Raw genomic sequence first — 23,030 nt, 5'->3', positions numbered from 1 at the left:
GTGTGTTTGAGTCTGTGTAAATGTGACAAAACATGCAAAAACAAACATTTTTCCCAAAGAATCACCCAGTGATGTCATGAGATTGACGCGTACGTGGATAAAAGGGATAAAAGAAAAGTAACAGCTCAACGTAGCCTAATGTAGCGGAGTAAGAGGAACAGTTTCTTCTTCACAAATCTACTCAAGTAAAAGTAAAAAGTATAGTGATTCAAAACTACTCCTAAAAGTACAACATTCTCCAAAACTTACTCAAGTAAATGTAACGGAGTAAATGTAACTTGTTACTCCCCACCTATATGTAAAAATGACCAAATGCAGAGGGGGTAAAGCGAATGGAACACAATTATAGTATTTTAAATGATGCGTAAGTAGCAGGGTTCCTCCTCCAAAAGAAAAATATTTGCATTCCCATTAAACCTGCAGATTCTGCAGGGTGCAGCACTGTTTCCACATCAGTTACGTGAGGAAAGGAGCCTACAAATTAAATGTAGAGATTTACGTTTTGCGTATAGAAAAAAGTATCTGTGAAAAGGAAAATGCTAAACTTTGAACTCATCTGCTCATAAAATAGTTTTCAGTTAGTATGGTTATTTGACTTGTGCATTTAAGTGTTACTGCCGGAAGTTGATGTGGAGCTAATTTGAACTTCTTTTGAAAACTGTTGTTGGAGGGTTTTTTTGGAGGGTGGGGGGTAATTATATGATACGGAAGAGTATTAGGGCCATGCAGGAGAAAAAATAATTGACAAGGGAAGATTTTTTTTATTGTGTACTTCGAGAAAAAAGTCGAAATGTCGAGATTAATGTTGAAATATAATTTCAAGAATAAAGTCAAAATTTCGCCTTTTTTTCTCAACGTTTCAACTTTATTCACGAAATTTTGACTTTTTTTTCGACATTTCGACTTTTTTTCTCGACATTTCGACTTTTTTCTCGACATTTCGACTTTTTTCTCGAAGTGCACAATAAAAAAAAAATCTTCCTCTCTCAAATATTTTTTCTCCTGCCTGGCCCTAATACGCTTCCGTAATATGAAGTAGTTTTGTATGTTTTTTTTTAAATTATCAATTTTTCACCTCTAAACAACCTTTCTGTTAGTATATTCCTCAAGTAAGGAGGCAAGTAAAGGTTACAGGTCTATCACAATTATTGAAAAATTACCCCTTCTACAATGACTAATGTTGTTGTTGGTTTATGTGGCGTTATCCACGGTTTAAAGATGAGCTTATGTGGTTGTGGTTTAAATTCCAACAGTAGTCCATTGCAGCGTTTTATGATTAGTCTTATTGAGTTTCACGTCTCTGGGAAGGTGGGCGGTTGCATCTGGATCTTTTCAAGAAACATGCAGACAAATACCCGAGTGAAAATCAGACCAGCCTCATAATCCTCACGGTCTATTATGATGTGAGTGTAACCAGAAGATTTTACCAGCCTGCTGCTGTCAGTCAAGTCTGAGCTGGACCCAAACCTCCCACTACAGTGCTATTCATATATATATATATGTGTGTGTGTGTGTGTGTGTGTGTGTGTGTGTGTGTGTGTGTGTGTGTGTGTGTGTGTGTGAGTGAGTAAGTAAGTAAGTAAGTAAGTAAGTAAGTAAACTTTATTTGTACAGCGCCCTTCACAGACCATGGTCACAGAGCGCTTCACAATTAAAATAAAAACACAGTTAAGAGATACATACAAATTTAAGATTAAAAGGCCAAGACAACACATTTACGATCATAACATCCCCAAGACAATTAGACAAAAGCCTGCACAAATAAAAAGGTCTATGTGTGCGTGCGTGTGCGTGTGTGTATATATACTTACCAATATAAAAGCAAAATCCTCTCAGCATAGTGTGTAATTGTTGTTCATATTAGTGATAATAAGGGTATTGTTACTATTTTTTTATTTTACATAATATTACATTGTAGTACTTCCAAAGTAAATGACAAAAAAGAGGAACTCAATTTAATTTTTAAAGAATGGATTTTGGTATTATAAACCAATAAGTAGTAAAAGTAGGGATGGGCGGTATGGACTAAAACATTTATCATGATCATTTCTGGCATTTATCCCGATAACGATAAAAATGACGATAGAAAACACAGACCCTCGTTGCACGTCACTGCGTACCCTACACCGTAGGCTCTGTGTCAATTTAACGCAGAACCATAAATCAGCTTCACACAAAAACGTCATCAACCGGAATTTATCGTTTTTACCGCGAGATGACAAATTCTTACCGTGGGAAGTTTTTTTGACGGTTTATCGTGAACGGTAAAATATCACCCATTCCTAGTAAGAGGTGCAATATTTTATTCTGAAAATATTCAGAAGCAACTAAAATAACAACAAAAAAACATATAAAATAAGAATAGAAACCAAAAATGAAAATTGACTGAAAACTAGACATGATCTGATCGTCCGCACCTGGTGATTAATTTACTAAGCATGTACAGGACTGTCTCAGAAAATTAGAATATTGTGATAAAGTTCTTTATTTTCTGTAATGCAATTAAAAAAACTAAAATGTCATACATTCTGGATTCATTACAAATCAACTGAAATATTGCAAGCCTTTTATTATTTTAATATTGCTGATTATGGTTTACAGTTTAAGATTAAGATTCCCAGAATATTCTATTTTTTTGAGATAGGATATTTGAGTTTTCTTAAGCTGTAAGCCATGATCAGCAATATTAAAATAATAAAAGGCCTTTAATATTTCAGTTGATTTGTAATGAATCCAGAATGTATGACATTTTAGCATTACAGAAAATAAAAGACTTTATCACAATATTCTAATTTTCTGAGATAGTCCTGTATAAAGGTTTGTTTTTGCAAATAACAATAGTAATAACACTTTTTAGTTTACTTTAACATTTTTGTGTTTTCTTTAGTCTGAGGTGGCATTCTATAGCTCGATCATTTGACTTCTTGGAGGAAACTAAATAAGTTTAAGTTTGTTGAATGGCAGCGTCTTCCCTGAGTCATCAGCTTTAAAGCCGGTCTAGTGGGAGCTCTGGGGGGAGAATGTGAGGCATCAGATGTCAGCGTGTAATAATAGCCCACATACTCTCTGCCCTCTTGGCCTCACGTGCTGAAACATAGCTGTCACTGTAATCTACAAACACCGGCTCTAGCCTGAGAACAGTCCCTTAGATCAGCGGTTCCCAACCTGTTTTCCTTGGAGCCCCCCCTACTTGTGTCTAAGGGCCAATCCCAATACACCCCCTACTTTCTACCACTAGCCCTCCCTCACTACCACTACCCCTAAAAAAGAAGGCACAGATTTTAGGGCACTTGAAATCTTCCCAGGGGCCTGTCCCAATACTCCCCCTACCCCTACTTTTCAGCACCACCCCTAAAATCAGGAAGCTGAGAACCAAAAGCTGTTTTAATTTCAGCTGTAGCGCTGTTAATATGGCACTTTATTAAGTTTTAATATTTTTTCAGGCGTAAAAGTAACCGTTAATCCCCAACCTGGGCTCAGTTTATCCAAATAACGGCATCCATCCATCCATTGTCCACCGCATTATCCGAGTCCGGGTCGCGGGGGCAGCAGTCGGAGCAGGGATCCCCAGACTTCCCTCTCCCCGGACACTTCCTCCAGCTCTTCCGGGGGGACTCCAAGGCGTTCCCAGGCCAGCCGAGTGACGTAGTCACTCCAGCGTGTCCTGGGTCTTCCTCGGGGCCTCCTCCCGGTGGGACATGCCCGGAACACCTCGCGAGGGAGGCGTCCAGGGGGCATCCTATACAGGTGCCCGAGCCACCTCAGCTGGCTCCTCTCAATGTGGAGGAGCAGCGGCTCTACTCCGAGCTCCTCCCGGGTGACAGAGCTCCTCACCCTATCTCTAAGGGAGCGCCCCGCCACCCTGCGGAGGAAACTCATTTCGGCCGCTTGTATCCGGGATCCCGTTCTTTCGGTCATGACCCAGAGTTCATGACCATAGGTGAGGGTGGGAACGTAGATCGACCGGTAAACCGAGAGCTTTGCCTTTCGGCTCAGCTCCCTCTTCACCACGACGGACCGATACAATGACCGCATTACTGCGGCCGCCGCACCAATCCGCCTGTTGATCTCGCGCTCCGTTCTCCCCTCACTCGTGAACAAGACCCCAAGATACTTGAACTCCTCCACCTGAGGCAGGAACTCTCCCCCGACCTGGAGGGTGCAAGCCACCTTTTTCCGGTCGAGAACCATGGCCTCAGACTTAGAGGTGCTGATTCTCATCCCAGCTGCTTCACACTCGGCTGCAAACCGCCCCAGTGCATGCTGAAGGTCCTGGCTCGAGGGAGCCAACAAGACCACATCATCTGCAAAAAGCAGAGATGAAATCAAGTGGCTCCCGAACCGTACCCCCTCCGGCACTTGGCTGCGCCTAGAAATTCTGTCCATAAAAATAATGAACAGAACCGATGACAAAGGGCTGCCCTGCCGGAGTCCAACACGCACCGGGAACAGGTCTGACTTACTGCCGGCAATGCGAACCAAGCTCCTGCTCCGGTCATACAGGGACCGTACAGCCCTCAGCAGAGGGCCTCCGACCCCATACTCTCGGAGCACCCCCCACAGGATGCCACGTGGGACACGGTCGAAAGCCTTCTCCAAGTCCACAAAACACATGTGGACTGGTTGGGCAAACTCCCATGCGCCCTCGAGCACCCTGCGGAGGGTGTAGAGCTGGTCCAGCGTTCCACGGCCAGGGCGAAAACCGCATTGTTCCTCTTGAATCCGAGGTTCGACTATCGGCCGAATTCTCCTCTCCAGCACCCTGGAATAGACTTTCCCCGGGAGGCTGAGGAGTGTGATTCCCCGGTAGTTGGAACACACCCTCCGGTCCCCCTTTTTGAAGAGAGGGACCACCACCCCGGTCTGCCAGTCCAGAGGCACTGTCCCCGACTGCCACGCGATGCTGCAGAGGCGTGTCAGCCATGACAGCCCCGCAACATCCAGAGACTTGAGGTACTCAGGGCGGATCTCATCCACCCCTGGTGCCCAGCCACTGAGGAGCTTCCGAACTACCTCAGTGACTTCAGCTTGGGTGATGAATGAATCAACCTCTGAATCCTCAGCCTCTGCTTCCTCGACGTGTCAGTGGAATTGAGGAGATCCTCGAAGTATTCCTTCCACCGCCCGACAATGTCCCCAGTCGAGGTCAACAGCTCCCCTCCTCCACTGTAAACAGTGTTGGCGGAGCACTGCTTCCCCCTCCTGAGGCGCCGGATGGTTTGCCAGAATTTCCTCAAGGCCGACTGGTAGTCCTCCTCCATGGCCTCCCCGAACTTTTCCCAGACCCGAGTTTTTGCTTCCGCGACCGCCCGGGCCGCAGTCCGCTTGGCCTGCCGGTACCCGTCAGTTGCCTCGGGAGTCCGCCGAGCTAGCCAGGCTCGGTAGGACTCCTTCTTCAGCTTGACGGTATCCCTTACTTCCGGTGTCCACCACCGGGTTCGGGGATTGCCGCCGCGACAGGCGCCGGAGACCTTACGGCCGCAGCTCCGGACGGCCGCGTCAACAATGGAAGTGGAGAACATGGTCCATTCGGACTCAATGTCTCCGGCCTCCCTCGGAATCCGGTCAAAGCTCTCCCGGAGGTGGGAGTTGAAGACCTCCCTGACAGGGGAATCTGCCAGACGTTCCCAGCAGACCCTCACGATACGCTTGGGTCTTCCAGGTCTGACTAGCTTCCTCCCCTGCCAGCGGATCCAACTCACCACCAGGTGGTGATCAGTTGACAGCTCAGCCCCTCTCTTCACCCGAGTGTCCAAGACATACGGCCGGAGGTCAGATGACACGACGACAAAGTCGATCATTGACCTCCGGCCTAGGGTGTCCTGGTGCCACGTGCACTGATGGACACCCTTATGCTCGAACATGGTGTTCGTGATGGACAGACTGTGGCTAGCACAGAAGTCCAACAACAAAACACCGCTCGGGTTCAGATCGGGGAGGCCGTTCCTCCCAATCACACCTCTCCAGGTAACACTGTCGCTGCCCACGTGAGCGTTGAAGTCCCCCAACAGAACGATGGAGTCCCCAGTTGGGGCACTTTCCAGCACCCCTCCCAGGGCCTCCAGGAAGGCCGGGTACTCTGCACTGCCGTTCGGCCCGTAGGCCGAAACGACAGTGAGAGACCTATCCCCGACCCGAAGGCGCAGGGAAGCGACCCTCTCGCTAAGTGAAGAGAACTCCAACACATGGCGGCTGAGCTGGGGAGCTATTAGCAAGCCCACACCAGCTCGCCGCCTCTCACCATGGGCAACTCCAGAGTGGAAGAGAGTCCAACCTCTCTCAAGGAGTTGGGTTCCAGAGCCCAGGCTGTGCGTGGAGGTGAGCCCGACTATCTCTAGTCGATACCTCTCAGCCTCCCGCACAAGCTCAGGCTCTTTCCCCCCCAGCGAGGTGACATTCCATGTCCCTAAAGCCAGAGTCGTCGTCCGGGGATTGGGTCGCCGGGGCCCCCGCCCACGGCTGCCACCCAAATCACACGGCACCTTCCCCTTATGAACCCTCCCGCGGGTGGTGGGCCTACGGGAGGGCGGGCCCACGTCGCTCGTTCCGGCTGCGCCCAGCATGGTCCCGTGGGCCAAGACCCGGCCACCAGACGCTCGCATGCGGGCCCCGACCCCAGGCCTGGCTCCAGGGTGGGGCCCCGGTAACGCCAGTCCGGGCGACGTACACTTCCTTGTTGTTTCTTGCTTCATAAGGGGCTTTGAACCGCTCTTTGTCTGACCCGTCACCTAGGACCTGTTTGCCTTGGGAGACCCTACCAGGGGCATTAAGCCCCTGACAACATAGCTCCTAGGATCATTCGGGTGTTCCAAATAACGCCTGTTAAGAAATTTGACCCAATGTTTTCGGAGAAGAGCCGCCGGCTCGGAGCAGCAGCAGCTCACGGCCGGGTCAACCTGCGCCGTCGTCCCGGGGAGAAACCTGCAGCTCTGTGGAGAATTTCCGCTGGCTGAAATAAATCATTTAGGAAGATAAATGTTGGTTTAATAGATGAAATCTAACAGTTGCAGCTACGCCTGTTAAGAAATTTGATCCGAAAATTTTGGGATTTCTGCCTGCCGGCTACGGAGCTGATTTATGGTTCCATGTTAAATCGACGCAGAGCCTACGGCGTAGGGTACGGTGTAGGGTACGGCGTAGGGTACGGCTTAGGGTACGGCGTAGGGTACGGCGTAAGGTACGGCGTAGGGTACGGCGTAGGGTACGGCGTAGGTTACGGTGTAGGGTACGGCGTAGGGCACGGCGTAGGGTACGGCGTAGGGTACGGCGTAGGGTACGGCGTAGGGTACGGCTTAGGGTACGGCGTAGGGTACGGCGTAGGGTACGGCGTAGGGTACGGCGTAGGGTACGGCGTAGGTTACGGTGTAGGGTACGGCGTAGGGTACGGCTTAGGGTACGGCGTAGGGTACGGCGTAGGGAACGGCGTAGGTTACGGCGTAGGGTACGGCGTAGGGTACGGCGTAGGTTACGGTGTAGGGTACGGCGTTGGTTACGGCGTAGGGTACGGCGTAGGGTACGCCGTAGGTTACGGCGTAGGGTACGCCGTAGGGTACGCCGTAGGGTACGGCGCACGTCGCCGCGTAACCTACGGCGTAGACTCTGCGTTGGTGTAACGTGGAACTATAAATCAGCCTTTATTCTGGCGAGGTTTGAAAAAGACTTCGCAACAACGGGCAAACGAGGTGAAAAGAGGAATTGGGACACCACTACCCTCACAGGAACGCGCAAAATGTAGGGGTAGAGCTGAAAAGTAGGACTAGGGGGGATTGGGACTGTGTCTAAGACCAGCCGGGCCCCCCGACCCGTACATACTAGCACCAATAGAGTAAAGTGATTCGTTAAAAATCTTTAATTGAAAAAAATTTACATTAATTATGTTTTTTTGATACATTTCTCTTTGGTTTACCCTGTACAGATACAACTTTTTTTTTCTCACCTTCATTTTGTATCACCAATGTATAAAATACGAACAAAAACATAAACTAATTTCTGAAAAATGTGTCTTTTAATATGAGAGCAACATTTTTAACATTTTTCCTTCAACAACCTGTCAGAGTAGTAGTATGAATAAATAAAATACTACGTGGGTTTATACACACTTGGATTACAGTATTCCATTAGGTGTGTTATTATGATTTTTTTATTTATTTAACATGCGCAAATATAATTTTTACAACTGAATATCTTTAAAGCAGACAAAATTCGCGCCCCCCCAGAGATCTCTGGCGCCCCCCCAGAGGGCCGCAGACCCCAGGTTGGGAGACACTGCCTTAGATGACTTACATGAATAAGATGCTTCACAAAAATAAGATCTTTTCGCTTAATTCAATCGTAGTGATGAAGTTAACATTATCTGGCAAACATGTATAAAAATTGCCAGATGCTAAGATAATGCTCAAGATTTAAAATGATAAGATCACGTGGAGTGTTTACTTCATCACTTTATGTCCACATAATAAATGAATAAATAAACACACATTTAAGAAAAGGTCTTGTCAGCCACAAAGGACCAAGGACGTCATAAGAAGAAGTTGTGAAAGTCTACAGACTTCTGGAAATCTTCTTTCTTTCTCTTTTAAATAGTTGCTGTGTAACAATTTGATTAAAAAAATAAACATTTCCTATCACTTTTCAGAGAAAAGTAGGTGCAAATGTTTACATTAATGAAAATATTTTTGAAAAGTTTAAAGGATTTCAAGAAGATATATTTTACATGTCAAAAATCTATGCAACAAAGGAGGCTATTGATAAAAAAGGTTATGTAGCATTTTACAGCTTTGTAGAGCTTCCTGGAGTGTCAGAGGTTTTGCAAATATTTGATGATAAATCCATGGATTGAACAAGTATTGGTCTGTTTCTGTGCAAGATCAACAGCATCAACAGATTTAAAAGAATGTACCAACTAAAAAAAATTATTAATTTCTATTAAAAAATTTAATTTAAAAAACTTTGCCTGTGAAGCTGTCAAGGCTTCATCATCCTAAAACACTGAATGTCTCCAAATGTTATTACAAACTATCCAGTGACTGTTGATTTCAAATTGAACTCAGCTCACCAATCTCTGATCAGTACAATCATGTAGAATTTTGTAGAATTTATTAAAGGATCGCCCCTTGAGATGTAACATCTCAATTTCAAGGGGGTCCCAAGAAAACAACATTACAATATATAACATTACAGTACAGACATACATGACATAAAACACACACAGACGTCTTGCTCACCCTCCCTCACACAACCGCTACATACATAAGTCTAGTTACAAAGTAGACTAATTTAATAACCGAAACAATGAGATAAATATAACATAACAGAGAGAAAAATAAATAAATAAAAACAAATAAATAGAAAAAAGGACAAAAAATACATAAATAAATTAAAAACATAGGCAATTTGTTTTAAGATGAGAGTATAATGACAACTTAAAACAATGAAAAGAGGTAATAGAACGCAAAAAGAGAGGAAGATTATTCCAATCTGACGGAGCTTTAAAATAAAATGATCTTTTACCAACCTCTTTTAAAATTCTAGGAACAAAGAAAAAAGGAAAATTCATATGTCTGAGTGAGTATGGAGAGTTATATAGAATCATGAGTTCTTTTAAATATGGAGGAAAAACAGTGAAAATAAACACATTTAAAAGGGAACTGAAGCCGGTGAAATTCCCGTCTAGATTTGGTTGAAACCAGTTCAATGAATCAAACATAAAACAATGATGTTCTGAAAGGACAACGTAACACAAATCTACATAATGAATTCAATAATACAGTCAGAGGTTTAAGATGGGAATCTGGAGTATTTTGATAAACAATATCTGCATAATCAAGAAGTGGTAGTATAAGTTGAGAAATTAACCTTTTTCTGACAGGAAATGTGAAACCGTTGATTGAACGGTAAAGTGAAGTGAGACAGCCATGTGCTTTTTTAACAGTATAATCCAGGGGTCGGCAACCCAAAATGTTGAAAGAGCCATATTGGACCAAAAACACAAAAAACTAATATTTCTGGAGCCGCAAAAAATGAAAAGTCTTGTATAAGCATTAGAATGAAGGCAAATGGCGAAAGGCGAAATGTCGAGAAAAAAGTCGAAATGTTGAGAAAGAAGTCGAAATGTCGAGAAAAAAGTTAAAATTTCAAGAAAAACGTGGAAATGTTGAGAAGAAAGTCAAAATGGCGAGAAAAAATTTGAAATGTCGAGATTAATGTTGAAGTACAATCTCGAGAAAAAAGTGGAAATGTTGAGAAAAAAGTCGAAATGTCGAGAAAAAAGTCAAACAGTCGAAATGTCGAGATTAAAAAGGAAAGGAAAAAGGAAGAAAAAAAGAGGAAAAAAAGAAGAAAATAAGAAAAAAAGAAAAAAAGAAAAAAAGGAAGAAAAAGGTCAAACATTTTTGAAAAAGCTCCAGGGAGCCACTAGGGCGGCGCTAAAGAGCCGCGGGTTGCCGACCCCTGTTATAATCAATGTGAGGTTTAAAGGTAAGTTCCGGGTCAATCCAAAGTCCAAGATGTTTGAATGTGTCAACTGTGTCTAGCTGCAAATTGCTTGTTCTCTGCTTTTGAATCCTTGTTGCAGGGAGATTCATGTTTTATTTTCTGATGCTTTAAGGTACTTTCCAGGGTCAGTTCACTGGTGGGATGCGACACGGCTATGGAGTTCGCCAGAGTGTCCCCTACGGCATGGCGGCGGTTGTACGCTCCCCTCTTCGTACCTCATTGACTTCACTCCGTAGTGAGCACAGCAACGGCACTGTCCTGCAGCAAGACATCCCCGTCATCACCACCACTAACGCCTCAGGTGAAGAGACACCGGTGCCCACCCCTAACCATCTGGGACCGTCCCGCGGAGGCTTTGCTCTCACTCTCCAGGTGGACCCTGACGCCGTGAGACCCAAGAAGAAAGGCTTGTTTCGCAGGGGCTCCCTGCTGGGAAAGCTGAAGAAGTCGGACTCAAGCACATCACTATCCAGCCAGAAGAGCAAGATCAGTTTCCTTAGGACAGAATCGGCTCTCAGTTCCAACGCCAGTGACACTAATTCTACCATCAGTGGGGATGAGAGCCTCGCTGGAGTCGAGGATTTTCCCCCGGTGGAGGCCGACATCGATGCCACTACCACAGAAGTCTACATGGGTGAGTGGAAAAATGACAAGCGCTCAGGATATGGAATAAGTGAAAGGTCCAGCGGTCTGAAATATGAGGGCGAGTGGCTGAACAATCAAAGACATGGGTATGGCTGCACCACGTTTGCTGAGGGTGGGAAAGAGGAAGGCAAGTACATGAACAACATGCTGGTTAAGGCCATGAAGAAGAGAGTGATCCAGCTGAAGGGAACCAAGATCAAGCAGAAGGTGGAGCGGGCGGTGGAGGGAGCTCAGAGGGCTGCAGCCATAGCCAAGCAGAAGGCAGAGATTGCTGCTTCCAGGTAAGAAGAGACAAGTGAAGGATTGTTCACCTTCTATGTACATTGTACATTACAGAGCTACAAGATCCTTTTTTTCTGAATTGTAAAACAGAGCCTTGAAACTCATTACAGCGCTTTGTAGGATTTAGACGAGGTTTGCAGACAGTTTACACACATCATTCACTAAAGTAGCAGGGCTGAAATGTCTCTGCACTTTCTCTGATAAGGAAATGAAACATTGGCTTAAATACGCAGCAAAAATATGCACAAATGCTTCATGCATGTATTCCAACTTGTAACAGTTAAAAGATGTGGTTAAAATAAAGGATTGTGAATAGTGACTAGTGAGACTGTGTCTCTCGGCTGGCCTGGGAATGCCTCGGACTCCCCCCGGAAGAGCTGGAGGAAGTGTCTGGGGTGAGGGAAGTCTGGGCATCCCTGCTGAGGCTGCTGCCCCCGCGACCCGGTAACGGATAAAGCGGGAGAAGATGATGAGTGAGAATAGTGACTAAACACAGATTATGTGTATATTCGACTCAAATGAAAAATAAAATATTGGACAATTAATTAAATGCATATAAAAATAAAATGCAGGGATTTTCAAATTCCTTAATTCTATATTTTATTCATAATAGACACATAAAAAACATGTTCAGTGTTAATGGTGAGACATTTTACCAGTTCATGAAAATTTAGCTAATTTGAAATTTGATAGAAGCAATTTGTTTCAGAAAAACTGGGACATGGGCACCAAAAGGCTTAAAAAATCTGTGGCACTAAAAGGAAAAAAACACAACCCTGGAGGAACAGCCTGCAGCAATCAGCGCCTGGGCAGCGATCGGCGCCTGGGCAGCGATCGGCGCCTGGGCAACGATTTGCGCCGGGGAGCGATCGGCACCTGCGCAGCGATCGACACCTGCGCAGCGATCGGCACCTGCGCAGCGATCGGCGCCTGGGCAGCGATCGGCGCCTGGGCAGTGGCATGGATGGGTCTCTACAGACAGTCTCTACAGATTGTGAAAGAAAAAAAAAATCTGATTTAAGTTTCTCAAGGTTAAAGTGTGCAGACTAAAATATTTCATCATCGGGAGTACAAGACTGCATGTCTGATGGTATGGCACTGCGCTTGTGCCTATGGAGTGGATAGCTTGCACATCTGGACATGAAACATCAATGTTAAAAGATATAAACAAACATATATGCCTGTATAGGCAATATATTTTTCAGGGAAGGCCTTAGATCTGTCAATGTAACAATACTAACCCTCACATTTAACCCTTACCCTGATCGTCCAGTATAGTCCAGCTCTAATGGTGGCTTATTGTAATAACTCTCCTTATATTGCGGTTTTCGTCCCGGTCGTGGAACACTGAACCAGCTCTACACCCTACGCAGGGTGCTGAGGGTTCATGGGAATTTGCCCAACCAGTCTACATGTGTTTTGTGGATCTGGAGAAGGCATTTGACCGTGTCCCTCGTGCCGTTCTGTGGGGGGTGCTAAGTGAGTATGGAGTCCGGGGCCCTCTATTAAGGGCTGTCCGGTCTCTGTATGATCGGAGCAGGAGTTTGGTTCGCATTGCCTGCAGTAAGTCAGACTTGTTCCCGGTGCATGTTGGACTCCGGCAGGGCTGCCCTTTGTCACCGGTCCTGTTCATAATTTTTATGGACAGGATTTCTAGGCATAGCCAGGGGCCGGAGGGGATCCGGTTTGGGAACCACAGGATTTCATCTCTGCTTTTTGCAGATGATGTTGTCCTGTTGGCTTCCTCGGACCGGGACCTTCAGCATGTGCTGGGGCGGTTTGAGGTCGAGGCAGGGATGAGAATCAGAACCTCCTAAACCGAGGCCATGGTTCTCCACCGGGAAAGGGTGGCATGCCTTCTCCGGGTGGGTGGAGAAGTCCTGCCTCAGGTGGAGGTGTTCAAGTATCTCAGGATCTTGTTCACGAGTGAGGGAAGGATGGAGCGGGAGATCGACAGACGGATCGGTGCAGCGTCCGCAGTTATGCGGTCGATGTACCGGACCGTCGTGGTGAAGAAGGAGCTGAGTCGAAAGGCGAACCTCTCGATTTACCAGTGAATCTACGCACCTACCCTCACCTATGGTCATGAACTTTGGGTAGTGACCGAAAGGACAAAATCGCGGATACAAGCGGTCCGAGATGAGTTTCCTCCGCAGGGTGGCTGGACGCTCCCTAAGAGATAGGGTGAGAAGCTCAGTCACTCAGGAGCCGCTGCTCCTTCACATTTAGAGCAGTGGTCTTCAACCCTGGTCCTCGGGACCCCCTGTCCTGCATGTTTTAGATGTTTCTCTGCTTCAGCAAACCATGATACAAGGACCTGTGTCATCAACAGAGATGTACAGACCTTGATGAGAAGCTGATGATGACCAGTAATTAGAATCAGGTGTGTTGATTCAAGGCAACATCTAAAACATGCAGGACAGGGCGTCCCGAGGACCAGGGTTGAAGACCCCTGATTGAGAGGAGTCAGCTGAGGTGGCTTGGGCATCTGCATGGGATACTCCTGGACGGCATGTCCCTCCTCCCTAGGGAGGTGTTCCAGGCATGTCCCTCCTCCCTAGGGAGGTGTTCCAGGCATGTCCCTCCTCCCTAGGGAGGTGTTCCAGGCATGTCCCTCCTCCGTAGGGAGGTGTTCCATGCATGACCCTCCTCCCTATGGAGGTGTTCCAGGCATGTAACACCAGAAGGAGAACCCGGGGAAGACCCAGGACACGCTGGAGAGACTATGTCTCTCTGCTGGTCTGGGAACGCCTCGGACTCCCCCCGGAAGAGCTGGAGGAAGAGATGGAGGAAGAGCTGGAGGAAGAGATTGAGGAAGAGCTGGAGGAAGAGCTGGAAGAAGAGCTGGAGGAAGAGCTGGAGGAAGAGATGGAGGAAGTGTCTGGGGTGAGGGAAGTCTGGGCATCTCTGTTGAGGCTTCTGCTCCTACGACCCGGTAAAGGATGAGCGGAAGAAAATGGATGGATGGATTGATAGATGCATGGATATTGTGTATTATAGTGTTTCCAGTTTTGATGCTGTGCTTTTTGATGGTTTTCCACCTTATTTGTGATACTTTTTAACATCTGTTATGATGTGTATTGTAACTATAACAATTGTAGAGTTATTTATAGCTGTGAGCAGATGACAAAACTTCCAAAAGACCAACAAATACCTGGAATGAAAATTCAAATCCTTGATGAGTTAAATAGGACATGTCACAGATGTACAGCAAAAGAGAGAAAGAGGAATAGAAAGTTTAAACCATGTCTTCCATCCATCATTATGGAGAGTCTGAGATCACTCAAAATAAGATGAACGAGCTTGACATTCTGAAGAAAACATAGAGGAGCATTGTGAATGCAGTATTATGGGTTTCATTGAAATGTGGCTGCAGGAGCATATTCCTGACTCCACCTCCCCACCCAGCTCTCAGACTTTATGGGAAGTCAGAGCCTCCAAATGGAGCTGCACCAGCTCCATTTTTGGGATTGCAGTGCTTGTCAACAACAAGTGGTGTAATCCAGGACATGCTACTGTGAAGCAGCATCGCTGCAGCCCAAATATTTAGTTTTTATCCATATCTGCTGAGAGTGCTCACCATTGTTATTTTAGTATCAGTGTCAGTACCACCATCATCAGCTGCTGACGCCATATGTGAAGTTAAAGGCTCAGCTGTTTATAAGCTACAAACAAAACCCCAGTGCGTCTGAATTTCTGGAAATTTAACTACACCTTTTTTATACTAAACATTTCAAAGGTTCGTCAACTGCTTCACCAGAGATAGCAAAACATTGGATTTATTCTAGAAGCAACCCATCACCAAAACAACAGTTATGGTCACATGTGGCCACAGGAAGTTGAAGAGACTGCATTTTCAACTTCATGAGACCGAGACTTTCTTGAGACTAAAGACGGTCCGTCCGAAATGCCATACTAAAAAGTATGTACTAAAAAGTATACTTAAGTTCGGCACACTTTTTTTTTTTTTTTTATATATTTTTTATCCTGGTTTTTTCCCCATTTTTATCACCCAGTGCTCCTACCTAACAATCCTGGGCATTGCCATCCTCTACCAACCCCGGGAGGGCCCTGCACTGAGCTCAGGTCTCCTCCTTAACCTGAGGAGTGAGCAGGCCGCATCTTTTCACCAGACAGGGTGGGGTTTCTCCGGCCTGACGTAGCGCGTGGAAGGATCACGTTATTCCGGCCGGATCCTCCCCACCCCATCTGGCGCCCCGGTTGGCCAGAGGGGGCATGTATAGCCCAGGACTGTGTGCATGTTTTTGTGAGGGTAGCTCCCATTAGCTACCCAAGGGAACACGGGGAGAACATGCAAACTCTACACAGAAAGATCCTTTCGCCAACCCCACCCAGGCTGAGGGCACTGAAGTCATGTGGGAACTAACACGCACTTCAGCGCCCACAGCGTCCCCGGTGGGAATCGAACCCAGGACCTTCTTGCTGTGAGACGGCTGCACTACCTGCTGCGCCACTGTGCCCAAGTTCGGCACACTTTTGAGTAAATATCAATAGTATACATTAATTCGGACGTACTATTAAGAGTGCACACAGCACTTCGTCGTTGGGAGGAAGTGACCTGTCACAGCAGCAGTAGCAGCTGTTACCATGGTAACAGCAGCAGTAGCAGTTGTTACCATGGTAACAGCAGCAGTAGCAGCACCGCTCCCCTATTTCCCGTTTATTCTGGCCGAAACAAGATGACATATAATATTATTATATACGAATATTATAATATTAATATTATATAATAATATTAATATACTTAATATTATACTTATGACATATACGTATCACTTAGCAACCAAACACCACTGCATTGCATTGTGGGAAGTTTCTGCTCAGCTAGTGTCCATCAATCCACACTAATACATTTCTCCAGAATGAGTATGGATAGTACATACTATTGAGTACGTACTAATGTTTCAGACGCACTAAAAACTCTTGCATACTCATTTTGCTACTCATTAGGGTGGAAGTATGGAATTTCGGACGCAGCCTAAGATGTACTCTGTGCGCCACATGGATATGAAACCAATCCCTTGACTGAGTGTGTGACCATATAGATTTCTGATTTCTGTGTGAAGACCACCATTCCTACCAAGACAGTGCAATGCTTCCTAATAAACTCTGGATCACCAGAGCCATAAAAGACCCAATCAAAAAGAAAAAAAACAGCTTTTACAGAGGGATCCAAATGCAGGAGAGCAGGAGGCAGGAGTTCCAAGAATGGTGATTTATTAATCCCGAAAACAAAACCAAAAGCACTGCAAAGCAGGGTTGACAAAAAGAAACACAAAAGCCAAAATCCAAAAGGACAACCGGAGGTAGGAAACAGTACGGACCAGCAGGGAGCAAGGGAAAGACAAGACCAGATATACACAGAAGAGTTGACGAGACACAGACTGTGTTTCCATGCAGTCAATGACCCTTTTAAAACCCGAATATTGGCAATAACCTGAATTTGCACGGCCATGTAAACACCAATAACTCCTTTGAATAACCAGAATTTGAGCCCTGGGTTACTCCTTTTAAAACCTGAATATTGGGTCATGTAAACACCAAACGGAATATCCCCATCAAACGGAACAGGAATCTGTTTTCTGCACATGCTCTGTTCACAAGGAATCCTGGTCTTTTGAGTCCAGGAAGTTCTTATAAACACGGAGAAACCAAGACCAGGAGGAGACTAATCACTTCATAAATGTAATGAAGGATATGAACATTTCTGCATTTGTAGACGGTAGAAAGTACCGGGATAGAAGATTTACAAGAAGGTGAGAGAAAAGTTGCGCGAAGCAGCATTTGTTTTGAATTTGGATACAGGAAGAAGAAGCAGAAATGACGGGAATTGTGTCATGATGTTCTCCACGCGTCACTGGTTTGATCCAGATATCCCGAATGATTAATCACCATGTCAACGGAATATTCCCAATGTTTCTGTAACCGGAATATTAGCAATAACCCCAATTTTGACTGCATGTAAACGTGGTCACAGGTGCAGACGATCAGGGCAGATGGAAACCAGGGAAGTCAAGACAAAACTGAAACACAAAATAAAACCGGAACCGAAACAAACCATGACAGGAGACGGGGAATTATTGAGGAATATACAACAACTTGAAGTCAAGTTTAGAGAGAGAAGCGGATGTAGAGCAGGGGTCTCCAACCCTGGTCTCCCTGTCCTGCAGGTTTCAGATGTTCCTCTGCTCCAGCACACCCTGATACCACTGACTGTGTTATTAACAGACTTATCCAGACCTTGATGACGAGCTGATGACGACCATTAATTAGAATCAGGTGTGTTGATGCCAGGCAACATCCTCCCTGGCCACACAAACCTAGAACCCTCTCCAGACCCACAGCTTTCCTGTCACACTTCTACAGTGTCATCTTCCACCTCGGTCATAGATGAAAGTACAACTCCATAATCGTATCTAACTACAGCGGGTGACACTGAGGCAGAGCTGGTAGTAACGAGTTACATTTACCCCGTTACATTTACTTGAGTAAGTTTTGGGAAATGTTGTACTTTTAGGAGTAGTTTTGAATCACTATACTTTTTACTTTTACTTGAGTAGATTTGTGAAGAAGAAACTGTTCCTCTTCCTCCGCTACATTAGGCTACGTTGAGCTGTTACTTTTCTTTTATCCCTTTTATCCACGTACGCGTCAATCTCATGACATACTGGGTGATTCTTTGGGAGAAATGTTTGTTTTTGCATGTTTTCTCACATTTACACAGACTCAAACACACACAGAGTTTCTATGAGTTCATGTTTGTTCTAGTTCTGCTGGTTAAAAAAGAAAAGTACAAAGGCTTGACATTTTGTGCTACTTGTGCTTAATTTTTTTTTTATTGTTATTCTTTTATTTATTTTATTATTTATTAAAGTACTTGAATTTACTTTAAGATTATTTTAATTTAAGCTATTTTTTATTTTTTATTCATTTTAATTTATTTTATTATTTTATTGATTTAATTTGCCTGAAGATGATTATTTAGTTTTTTGTCTGTTTGAATGGGTGTGTTAAAAAAATAAATCAGACATTACTCAACAGTTACTCAGTACTTGAGTAGTTTTTCACCAATTACTTTTTTACTTTTACTCAAGTAATTATTTGGATGACTACTTTTTACTTCTACTTGAGTCATATTATTCTGAAGTAACAGTACTTTTAATTGAGTACAATTTTTGGCTCCTCTACCCAGCTCCGCCTCTGCCTGCAATCTGAACCCAGTTTGGTTCAATTTAGTTTATTTGTAAACGTAATCTCAAGGGACTTTATAGCCTAATTAGGGAACACAAAATATTACATTAAATATTCATTCAAATTAATTCTGCATCCAAAGTATGAGCATGTCAACCTCTTTTCTACTTTTGGGAGCTACTGTACCTTCAAGAGAGCCATCAGTCTGAGAGAAACTCTGTTGGGATATTTTATGAGAGCCCTTCAGGGATTTATTTGTCAGGGCAACATTTTTGAATACTTTTCTGGATTTCAAACCAGTGAAGGGAAGTTAAGATTGGAGAAATATGATTTGTGATATTTAATCACAGTCATCTTAAAAGCCATAAGAACATAGCCTGTCTATACAAATAGGGTGATATGAAATATGAAAATGTTAATCATTAAGAAAAACCTCATTAACCAGTCTGGCTTGAATCTAAGAGACAAGTTCATGTTTTAGATGAAGCTAACTCATCTTGTTGCCAGGTCACTGAGTTGAACAAGAAAGAAACAGCCCTGACACAAATACGGTTCCACAATCCTCTCCAAAGATAAAACTGTCCTCGACACCCACTAGTACTTTTGTTTAGGCTTGTGGTTTCAGAAAACGTATTGTATCTTAGGAAGTTGTTGTCACGTTCTCTAAAGAAAACCAATGTCACAATATTGGCTTACAAATCAAGACTGTCAGTCCCAGAAATGGTTTTGCGGTGTCTTTGGCCTGGCTCGGCTTCTTGTTGTTAGAATAAATGTATGCCTGCTAGTAAGCTTAGGCTCAGTTGTCTGGTTTATCAGATATCACTATCTGATGAACCTTATCTTATCTGATGGTTTTAATGTCCTTAGAGTGGATTTTCATTTCAGGGCCAATTATTTTATATATATGTGATTGCTATAAATAGACTGAAAATACACGTTTAGTTTAGTTTTAGTTTAGTTTAGTTTATTGTTTTGCACAGTTTTTAAAATATACAGGAAATATCAAATATAAATACTATAGGTGCAGGAAGAGGCAAAAAACCCAATGGGCTTATTTGAAGCCTCCACCCAAGTTATTAAAATGTCATGTGTTATAAAGAACACAAGATTAACATAAAACAAAAGTATAACTACACAAAAGTGATGGCAAACTAATAATGCAATATATAAATAATAAAGAATAAAGACAAAAAATAAGTGTGTGTGAGTGTGCATGGGATATTGTTTTTACAACTTATATTACTTATATTGACTCCTGAGCAAATAAGACGGTACATGTCACTATGAGTGAAACACAAAAAAAAAATTATATTGGGAAAACAGTTACAAAACAGCAGTCAAGTTCCTTCAAAAGTGTTTTGTAACATTTCAAAGAGGAAGAGTCTTTGCCAAGTGGGAAAAATCATTCCACAATTTAGTCCCTAAATCTCACCGAACATTGACGTCTGCAAGTGAGAAATTTAGGAGGATGAAGATCTGAGGATTGTCCAGGTGAATAAGAATGAACCTGTGAATTTAATCTAAAGTAAGTCTTGAACTGTCCAGGGAATATTCCCGTCACTTGAATTTATCTTGTAAATAAAAACGCATATCTGAAAAATATTGATATCATAAATAGTAAGAATGTGGAGTTTGTGAAATAAAGGAGTGGATGAAGCGTGTGACTCTGATCCAGTTGTAATCCTAACAAAACGTTTCTGTAGGACCAATTTTGTGAAGATTTGTAGGAAAAGTATTTGCCCAAACATATTACAATATGAGAGATAAGGATAAATTAAACTATAATAAAGTGTAAGGAGACAACTCGTCGGGACAAGATGACTAACAGCTTGGTCACAGCTTAGCCAAGAAGCACGTGTATAAATGCTAATAGGGATCATTTGTTGTTACTTTCTGACAAAACCTCAGTTCATTGTGAAACCAAGGGGAATCAGTCAAACTGCTGCTATGCAGGTCTACTGTACTGCACGTTCATGCACATATTTACCTTAAGTTTGTCTGTGACCATACAAGGTGCTGGTGTTAGCTCATTGTTTACAGCAGGGAGACTCAGCCCCGATGGACTGCAGACCTCTGTCCCAGCAGATTGAAATCTAAATATTGTTCTGTGACGATAAGCAGTATATAAGTGTTATTGTTTAGTCACTGCTTTAAGTTCACCTAAAGCATGTGAGGAGGGAGCTGACGATGGAAGTAGACACTGACCTTTATGAGCCATTTGAAAATCTAAACTACTGGAAGAGCAGAGCTGGATCATGGTCATATGCATTTATTCATAATTAACCTATCCATCCATCCATTTTCTGACGCTTATCTGGAACCCGGTCGCGGGGGCAGCAGTCTTAGCAGAGATGCCCAGACTTCCTTCACCCCAGACACTTCCTCCAGCTCTTCCTCCAGCTCTTCCTCCATCTCTTCCTCCAGACACTTCCTCCATCTCTTCCTCCAGATCTTCCTCAGCACTTCCTCCAGCACTTCCTCCAGCTCTTCCTCCAGCTCTTCCTCCAGCTCTTCCTCCAGACACTTCCTCCAGCTCTTCCTCCATCTCTTCCTCCAGCTCTTCCTTCCTCCAGATCTTCCTCCAGCACTTCCTCAAGCACTTCCACCAGCTCTTCCTCCAGCTCTTCCTCCAGTTCTTCCTCCAGACACTTCCTCCAGCTCTTCCTCCATCTCTTCCTGCATCTCTTCCTCCAGCTCTTCCTTCCTCCAGTTCTTCCTCCAGCTCTTCCTCCAGCTCTTCCTGCATCTCTTCCTCCATCTCTTCCTCCATCTCTTCCTCCAGCTCTTCCTCCAGCTCTTCCTCCATCTCTTCCTCCAGCTCTTCCTCCAGTTCTTCCTCCCGGAGGGACATGCCTGGAACTCCTCCCTAGGGAGGAGGGACATGCCTGGAACACCTCCCTAGGGAGGAGGGACATGCCTGGAACACCTCCCTAGGGAGGATCCAGGTGGATCCGGTACAGAGGCCCAAGCCACCTCAGCTGACTCCTCTCAATGTGAAGGAGCAGCGGCTCGACTCCGAGCTCCTCCCGGGTAACCGAACTCCTCACCCTATCTCTAAGGGAGCGTCCAGCCACCCTGCGGAGGAAACTCATCTCGGCCGCTTGTATCCACGATCTTGTCCTTTCGGTCACTACCCAAAGTTCATGACCATAGGTGAGGGTTGGTGCGTAGATTGACCGGTAAATCGAGAGCTTCACCTTTCGACTCAGCTCCCTCTTCACCACGACGGTCCGGTACACCGACCGCATAACTGCGGACGCTGCACCGATCCGTCTGTCAATCTCACGCTCCATCGTTCCCTCACTCGTGAACAAGACCCCAAGATACTTGAACTCCTCCACCTGAGGCAGGACTTCTCCACCCACCCGGAGAAGGCACGCCACCCTTTTCCAATGGAGAACCATGGCCTCGGTTTTGGAGGTGCTGATTCTCATCCCTGCCGCGTCGCACTCGGCCTCAAACCGCCCCAGCACATGCTGAAGGTCCCGGTCCGATGAAGCCAACAGGACAACGTCATCCGCAAAAAGCAGAGATGAAATCCTGAGGTTCCCAAACCGGATCCCCTCCGGCCCCTGGCTACGACTACAAATCCTGTCCATAAAAATTATGAACAGGACCGGTGACAAAGGGCAGCCCTGCCGGAGTCCAACATGCACCGGGAACAAGTCTGCTGTGAACCCGACTCCTGCTCCGATCATACAGAGACCGGACAGCCCTTAATAGAGGACCCTGGACTCACTGGATTCACTGACCCCCCACAGAATGGCACGAGGGACACAGTCAAATGCCTTCTCCAGATCCACAAAACACATGTAGACTGGTTGGGCAAATTCCCATGAACCCTCGAGCACCCTGCGGAGGGTATAGAGCTGGTCCAGTGTTCCACGACCGGGACGAAAACCGCATTGTTCCTCCTGAATCCGAGGTTCAACTATCGGCCGTATTCTCCTCTCCAGTACCCTGGCGTAGACTTTCCCGGGGAGGCTGAGAAGTGTGATCCCCCTATAGTTGGAACACACTCTCCGGTCCCCCTTTTTAAACAGAGGGACCACCACCCCGGTTTGCCACTCAAGCGGTACTGTCCCCTTTCTCCATGCATCCAGAGACTTGAGGTACTCAGGGCGGATCTCATCCACCCCCGGTGCCACTGAGGATTTAACCTCCCCATTTATGTTTTATGCTACGTTACAGTGTGTGTCACACGCTTTTTATACAAAGTAGAATCACGTCATACAACGTATATATGTTATGGTTAATGTAGAAAAACGGCTATTTTGCAAAATAGCCGACTAATGTGCAAAATAACCGCCAGGGCGGCTAATGTAGAAAAACGTCAGTAGCCGGTTAATGCTGTGGATGTGTCAGACCAGACACTTTTTCGGGGAGTGTAACGTTAG

At 45.0% G+C, this 23,030-nt stretch overlaps 1 protein-coding gene across 1 annotated transcript in view; it reads left to right on the top strand.

Annotated features, from left to right (window-relative positions):
- jph2 (junctophilin 2) overlaps positions 1-23,030 on the top strand; it is a 44,611-nt gene that overhangs the window by 1,299 nt on the left and 20,282 nt on the right. Inside the window, exon 2 of the mRNA XM_061735160.1 lies at positions 10,607-11,420. Within this exon, the coding sequence (XP_061591144.1) occupies positions 10,607-11,420 (814 nt within the window). The remainder of the gene's footprint in view (positions 1-10,606; positions 11,421-23,030) is intronic.

The sequence above is a fragment of the Cololabis saira genome, chromosome 12, assembly GCF_033807715.1.
Source record: "Cololabis saira isolate AMF1-May2022 chromosome 12, fColSai1.1, whole genome shotgun sequence".
Lineage (NCBI taxonomy): Eukaryota > Metazoa > Chordata > Actinopteri > Beloniformes > Belonidae > Cololabis > Cololabis saira.
Note: the sequence above shows the minus strand (reverse complement) of the source record. Positions and strands in the feature narration are given on the sequence as shown.